Raw genomic sequence first — 7,540 nt, 5'->3', positions numbered from 1 at the left:
TCAAGCAGACAGGACGACCTCCAGTGCTGAGTGTTCGCTCTGGACGGGCAGATGAACTGTGATTTACATCTATTTACATCTTGCTCTTCAGACAAAAGCAGGCCGGAATTCATTTCTGAACATTTGTCCCTCGGCCTGCTGATGGGCGTTTTTGTTTGGCAGGAATTTTAAAGTCATCGTGAACCACAAATATCTCAAAATTGCGTCTCCTCTTATTAAACAGCCACAGAAACACTTCAATGACAGAAGGCATGAGTCTGATTTATTGGCATCAGTTTTACACACACTGTACAGTTTGCAAATCAAAGTCTTAGTGATGCACAAAGTCACTCATTTCAGGTTATTTCATGACAGCTTATTCATGATGCATGTGGTTTTAGTCATCGTTCCCCGGGCTGCTCGTGTTTCGCTAGACTTCTCTACCTATTTTTTATTCTGTGGGTCCCTCAGACTGCTGTAGAAAGCTGGTACATTAGAGAGATTGCACCAATGAGATCATACTGACCTCAGATTTACATGTCCAATGCTGAGCATTAACTAATCAGCTTGGCTGGTGTCAAGTCAGTGGCACATTTTTAAATCACGTTCAAATACTAATTTTAAACAAAACTTGAGAGACGGTGGACAAATTCAGGAATAATGAGAGAAAGACGGGAAAAAAAAGATTTTAAGTAAAGGAGGCGCAACATTATATTTTCATTTTCAGAAACTTGCAGAGCTGTTGGGTCTAGCATCTCATCTGTTTTGTAACAAATCAATGGAGTTCCTTTGTGTTGGGGACTGTGGAGTCCAGCAGGAGTCAAATACAAGAAAAAATTACATTTTAAAGCCACAAAATGCGATTATGTGCACCAATTTTGTATATTTTTGTGTGCACCATCAACACATCATAGCGCTTTTTCTACCTAGAAGCCAGGCTGCAAAGCACAGGGGACCCCTGACTTTTCATAGCATGTATTGTGTGCATACTTGGTTATATTTATTATGTAGTAGGAAATACTTAAAAAAAAAAAATCTTTATTTAAACAGGAAATTAAACATTATAGACAAATGCCCAAGAGGCAGAATTTATTTGTCTTTGAATGATTTTTGATGGTGGGAAAAACCAGAACTCGCAGATAAGATCCACAGAGAAGAGCCTGTAATTGTTTTCTGTTGATTGGAGGAATCCCTCTCTGTGCACCAAGAGCTTCTGGTTTACAAATCCGGTACTGATTGATCATCACTTATGTAGCAGGTTTATCAGAGAAACCCATGTCTTGTATTTTTTTCTGCTAAATTCAGTATAAATATGATAACAATGAGGGCATCCAGGTGTTTCTGGCTATGTCGATGCTGATTTAAAGGTAATTGGCAGTATTAGCTACCCCTGGACCCGGTGTGTTCAGCTATAAGTTCCCTCTTCTTGGGTGTCTCCTTCTTTTACTTTAAGACTGCTTACCCTATTGAAAAATACATTTACTTCATTACATTTACATAAGTTCCTTATGTTTTTAAGAAAAAAACATATCGTCTTGCTTATTCATCTCTCAAAATGGGAAAAAAGTCCCATCTATGGCCATTAAAGTGCTCCATACTGAACTAGTTGTTAATTAAAGATTAATATTTGTAATATTTGAACACTGAACAGCAGAAGGAGCTTCTTTAAACACAAAAAATTGCATCAAGAAAATGATAACGCTTCGCTCCAGCATTGATTTGAACTCAACGACAGGGCACTACAGCCCTTCAGACTCTGCATCTCAGAGAATCTGTCCTTAGTGTGAGTAAAGCCTGTCTGTGGGAACACCTGCTGGTGTCAGATAGCGTAAAATGAGTGACCTTTAAAACCATGAATCACTTTTCCCCAAAAGGAAGCATCACCTGGAAAACACAGATGTTTGGATGAAGACGGATATTCACGCTGGGTCTGAGATTTTCTTTTCTCAATTCTGTGAAAGGTGCAACTCGACGCTTTTCTTTTGTATGACCTGCAGACCCCACATTTATAAATGTGTAAACACGGGAAATGCAGTCAAACCTGACATCAATATTTCTGGCAGTATCTTTAAGAAACAGAATTGGAGGCAGAAATGAAAACTATGACTCAGCCTCCAGCATGAGAACTTTAAAGAAAATGTGCATCTTGACTTGCATTAACAGCTCAAACTCTGGCTATCAGGCCCTCCTCGTGTTTGTGTGTGTGTGTGTGTTTTTCTAAGCCAGCCTTTCATTCACAGAAAGCAGTTTTTTAGGAAAACAGTCAGATTAGCCTTTTCTCGTGTTTATCAGAAGCAAAACATCCGATTAGCACGACCTCTAATCTCCAGTTTGCTCATAACATGTTTGGAGGGAGATTAATCTGCCCACGCAGGAACATTATGATTAATGTGTTTGATTTTTGGAGTGTTTGGGTTACATAGCGCACCAATATGGTGCCGCTCATCATCACTGAACTCACAGAAACAATTCAACCTGTGAACTGTGGCTCAGAACTTTGTTTTTAAAGAGGCTGCTGCTCTTCTGTAAAGCTGGCACAGTTTGAAGCACCGAATAGCATCAGATAGCCCTCCCAGTGCAGTGTGGGTGTATTTGCTGCTTTTATTGGTCAGTTTTATGTCAGCACAGACTGGAGACGTGGAGAGAAGGCAAGCGGTGACCATACCCTGCCACTTACTTTTATGGCTTTATTAGCAGTTGGCTCCTGCTATTGTGGTTCATCCTTGCAGTTATTTTATTACTTCAATACTCAAAGCTGTTGTCTCTGCAAACAGCTGTGTGGCAGTTTAAGCGACAGCTCGCAGTAATGACTTCAGTTGAGGGTAAATTCCACCTGTCTGATGCAACAAACTGACCTGTCAGCATCCACCAAGCTGCCAGTGACCCATTTACAGTTTAGGAGTTGGTTCACATCCACTCCTTTGTATGTAATGTGTTTATCCAAATGGAATGGCTCATAACAATGGGTATGAAACTTAATTTGAAAAGTAAAAACCTCTAATTTCTGAAAATGTATTTGTTTGAAATTATCTTGGGACCTGTCGGATATTAAAGGGACATTTCACCCATAAATGTACATATGGGTGAGACCCCTCTGGCCTGTGATGCTATTCATCTGTTTTAGTGTGAGCTGTCAGCAGCAACATTTATTTCCTGAAATCATGATTCAGTCCTCAAAAGAAAAAATTATTAAGAAAAACAACCTGTGACAATTGACTGTATATAAAAGATGGACGAGGCTTACAGCTGTGAAAAATAAAGGTTATGTGGAAGTGAATTACAGAACTGGTTGTTTAAAGGTCCAAAGAAAAAAAAGGTCAATTCATTTTATTTTTGCACCACCAAATCACAACAACAGTCGCTTTGAGCTGCTTTATATTGTAAGATAAAGACTAAAACATTACAAATAAAAGCCAACAATTAAACAACCCACACTTAGCGAGCACTTGGTGACAGTGGGAAGGACAAACTCCCTTTTTAAAAGGAACCGGCAGTTGATGTCTTTCTGGGTTCAGTCTCTAGTTTCAGGTCTTATTGAACACAGCTTGATATTCAGTTTGTACATTACAGTACTCATTAGAGTCTAACAGGAGACAGCTCATTGGCTAATGATGTATCAATCACAAAAGGTTTTTTTTTTTTTATATTTTTGAGTAACAAAGTCATGATTTCTGGAAACAGACATTAGATGGGAGGGTTTAAAAAAGCATTTCTATATATTCCTCTATATGTAAGAAAAAGCAGACAGAATTGACCAAATTTGGCATCTCACACAAAAACAAACAATGATAGACACCACTATGGCCAGAGGAGTTCAGGAGTGAGCCTTTAAAGCTGGCTCATTGTCATTAAGGACTTGGGCGGTTTAAACCTTATTCCAGATGCACTGGCGCTCTTGTTAGAGATAAAAGGTTAAATGTCATGGCTTTGTGCTTTTTCTTCTTTAGGGCAGGTAGCAATATTTCTCAGGTATACACTGACACGATGTGGACAACCCCCCCAAAAAACAATCGAACAAAAAAAGAAACTAGGCCCTAAAACATTTCCCCCAAACTGCTGCTAGTTTTTTTATTCACTCCTCTTTCTGTTGATGAGCCAAATGTTTCTTGAAAGTGTGTCAATCCTCCTCGTGCCCTGGTTTCTTTGCGCTGGCCGCCTATACGATCCAAGTCCTGTCAAAGTTCCCAAACTGCACGACTTGTGTGCAGAGAATATCCTGGAGGGCAGGAAGCGCATCATTTGTACCCTGGATTTCCTGGACTCGTTTTGAGGACATGTTTGGAAGGAGGGCTGCAGCCAAGCCTGTCTAATTGCAGAGCTGGAGGATAATGCTCCTCGTGGATCTCCAGGGAGGCCATTAGGAGCCCACAGAGCCTTTTGTCAGACCGGAAGGAGTCACACAGCTGGGTGTGTTTCTGACCTGCTGATACCAGTTTTCAAGTGAGAGCCTTCACCAAATGAAGGGATCTATAAATAAGATCCTCCGTAAGAGGAGAGAATCTTGGCCCCAGGACAACATTAGTGGACGGGGTAGACTTTCACTGGCAAGGAGGAACATTGTGATTCCGGGCATATCTGATAGGATTTCTTATGAGGGCAGCCACGAAGAGCCAGCACCTACTGCGAGGCAGAGAGGGGACAAATAAGGACCGAGGAAGATGATATCTAGCTGAAGACGGTGTGCGTCAGTGAGGCTCCAGCTAAGAAACCAATAATCACAGAAACATAGATCCGAGCACTCTGGTCACTTTGGAGGAGGTTTTTTAGTCTCAGTCCATGTAAATCAAATCCAAAAGTAGCTCAATTACTAACGCCTCATTCATACTCCTCCTCACAAGTAGGTGGAGTGACTCTGAATGATGGTCAGAGCAACTCGTCCCAGCCTCACCTTTCCACTGCGACACACCTCCCCCCGTCATGGCACGTCACATTCAATGTAGGGGATGTCGCTGTAGCGGCGGTCTACCTCCACCCACTGCTGCACGGCCCGGGCCACGATCTCCTCTGATAGCTTCTGGGCGTACTCCAGCAGCACCGGGTTGACCTGAGGGGAGCTCTCTGGTGAACCCATCTCTGAATGAACTAAGTAGGCTTTCTCACCCCTTGTCCCTTTGCTCTTTCCCTCCACCTTCTCCGTGGAGTTTGCATTTTGGGCCACCGAGTCGCTCCTCTTGGATTTGACGCACCCCATACTCTGGAGGATGTAGCATTGATTCAGTTTAGGGTGGGGGGTGTAGGATGGCAGTGAGGAGCCAGAGTTTTTGGTTAGATTTCCAACACCAACATTTCTTTTTTACCTCTGGAGGGGAGCTGTGTTCCTGCTGCAGTCACTGTCATCCACTCCCACTCGTAGCCATGTCTCTGAGCACAACAGGTGCGATGGTCGGGGTGGTGTTACACAGCTGCGGGTGGGGTTTTAGTGGGTTGACCGGCTAGGAGGCCCATCCCTGTGTGGGTCTGACAGTCCGGCAGCTTTCTTGACCAGATCTCACACCTTCCTTGGCTGCAGATAGAGAAGAGACAGAGACAGGATTGTTTAAAGTGATTTATTTTCCACTAGAGTAAAAACAGTCTAAAAATACCAGATGGTGGGGAGCGAGGGGAGGATTGTGGACGAATTTCACAGTGGCTGTGACCCTGGGCTCCAGGGGCTGGTTCGAGGTCAGGGCCTTGAAGTTGGCTCACCTCTGCAGGGTCACTTTTAACCACGCTCCACTCTTCTGCACATCTACTGTGTTACTCATCCACCCTCCTCCTCCTCTTCCTCCTCTACTAACTGTGTTTTATGACTCAATCCCCCTCGCCCTATTTTGTATAGCATGACACAGGCACGTCTGTCTCTGGCCTGAGTGCCCTGATGCTGTTTTGTTGTAAGCCCGTGTCTCCCATCTGTTCCACTAAGCGAGCCTTGCAGCCTGAGTCGCAGTGACAGCTCCTCTATTTTTTTTTTTCTAGGACTGGAGGCCTCAGTGCACAGCAAACATGTGCTTCATTCAGAAAGCTGCATGTAGTCTGCACAACACGCAGCACATGAATGATTCATGCAGAGCCGGGGAGTCTCCCTGTGAGTACAACAACATTTGGAGGTTCGGGCAGACATCAACACAGGAAATCCGCATCCACAGCTGATGTTATGTTAATGAGCTTAAATGGCTACAAACAGTTGCCTTAGTATGAAAAACTGAGAGCACCCGTCAGATGTCTGACAGACACATGGGATTTGGATTAAACGTGATTTGAACAGCACAGTGTTGCAGCTTTATCTCTACAAACATGAACATGACTGTGTAGTGGCCCAAAGAAGCTGTACATACTTCTAGAAGAGAGTCTCAGATTTCTCTCCATTCCACTTTAAAACGAAATAATCCAGCGACAGAAGAAGGAGCAATAACCCCAAGGTCGTTCATATAAACAGTAATCCATACATCATGTTGTGTCTCTGCGCTTCGCCCCCTTCTGCTTTCCAAACAGCATCCGACGGATCTGAACTTGAACCTTATTGGCTGTAATGTAAAGAGATCAAAATATCTCCACAAGTTCGTGGCGCTGCTCGCCGGTTATTTGTGATGAAGCGCTCCGTGCCAGATTTCCAAATAATCTCCGAGCCTGGAGGGTGCGGGCTCTGCAGACTGTTTCCCCTGATGCCTTCGCGTCGGTCAGTCAACGCAGAGTGCAGCTCCGGGAGAGAAAATCACAAGTCTGGACTGAGCTGAGCACAGCGACGCTTGACGGAGGTTACCGAGCTGCAGCGGGGCTCCAGAGGAGAGAGAACCCAGACGATCCGCACCCACACGGGGCGAGCCTGCCATCTGCCGGCCAAACAAGTGACGAAACGATATGGAGGTTCATTTATGCAGAATAAACGTGGGGCCCTAACAAAAATCACAAAAACATAAATGAGGGACAAACTGACTTCTATTTTAATTTAAACTGCTCAAAACCCCAAATGAACACTTTTTATTCAGAGTACAGCACCAAGTCAGTTAAACTTCTGGGATACTGATCCTTGGGGCGCCACCAGGGTGGGTCCAGGGAGGGGGCACTGGCCACCTTCCAAAATTTGCTGGCCCTCCCTGGTAAGGCTGTCCTATGTTGGTAGTAATTCTAATAAACGTGAGCACAAAAAGCGGCAGACACCCTACAATGAGTTGAAACTTTAACTTACTATTTATTCCTGCTTAAAACTGATTATTATGGATTTCAGTTAACAGGTGATCTAGACGGGCATCAAAAAGACAACCCCTAAACAGGAATGGTTTCACAAGTGGAGGAAACTGACGTTTTCCCCTCCTCGTCTTTTTTGACTGTTTCCCATTTGGCTAGGATCAGTGTCACTACTGGTAGCATGAGCTGATACCTAGACTCTGCAGAGGTTGTGCAGGTAGCCCAACTCCTTCAGGATGGCACATCAATACGTCCGTATAATCTTAAGAGCATGGATGACTCTAAGGAGAGCTGGATAGAGCCGTAACAGGCCCCTAACCAATCAGCTGAACTGGTATCTGCTCCTTTAGGCATAGAAGATCAGGATGAGCAAAACAGAGATACAGAATGACGTCCA

General features: G+C 43.8%; 1 protein-coding gene across 1 annotated transcript; it reads right to left on the bottom strand.

Annotated features, from left to right (window-relative positions):
* Nucleotides 1-240: 240 nt before the first annotated feature.
* On the bottom strand, nucleotides 241-6,749 carry akap19 (A-kinase anchoring protein 19). The gene is made up of 3 exons (XM_082508620.1): nucleotides 6,294-6,749; nucleotides 5,277-5,482; nucleotides 241-5,173 (listed from the first exon to the last, which is right to left on the bottom strand). Exon 3 carries the CDS (start codon nucleotides 5,168-5,170, stop codon nucleotides 4,895-4,897), a length of 276 nt encoding a protein of 91 aa, XP_082364746.1. The 5' UTR covers nucleotides 5,171-5,173; nucleotides 5,277-5,482; nucleotides 6,294-6,749; the 3' UTR covers nucleotides 241-4,894.
* Between the last annotated feature and the right edge of the window lie 791 nt (nucleotides 6,750-7,540).

This window comes from Aulonocara stuartgranti (assembly GCF_965226115.1).
Source record: "Aulonocara stuartgranti genome assembly, chromosome: 16".
Taxonomy (NCBI): Eukaryota; Metazoa; Chordata; class Actinopteri; order Cichliformes; family Cichlidae; genus Aulonocara; species Aulonocara stuartgranti.
Note: the sequence above shows the minus strand (reverse complement) of the source record. Positions and strands in the feature narration are given on the sequence as shown.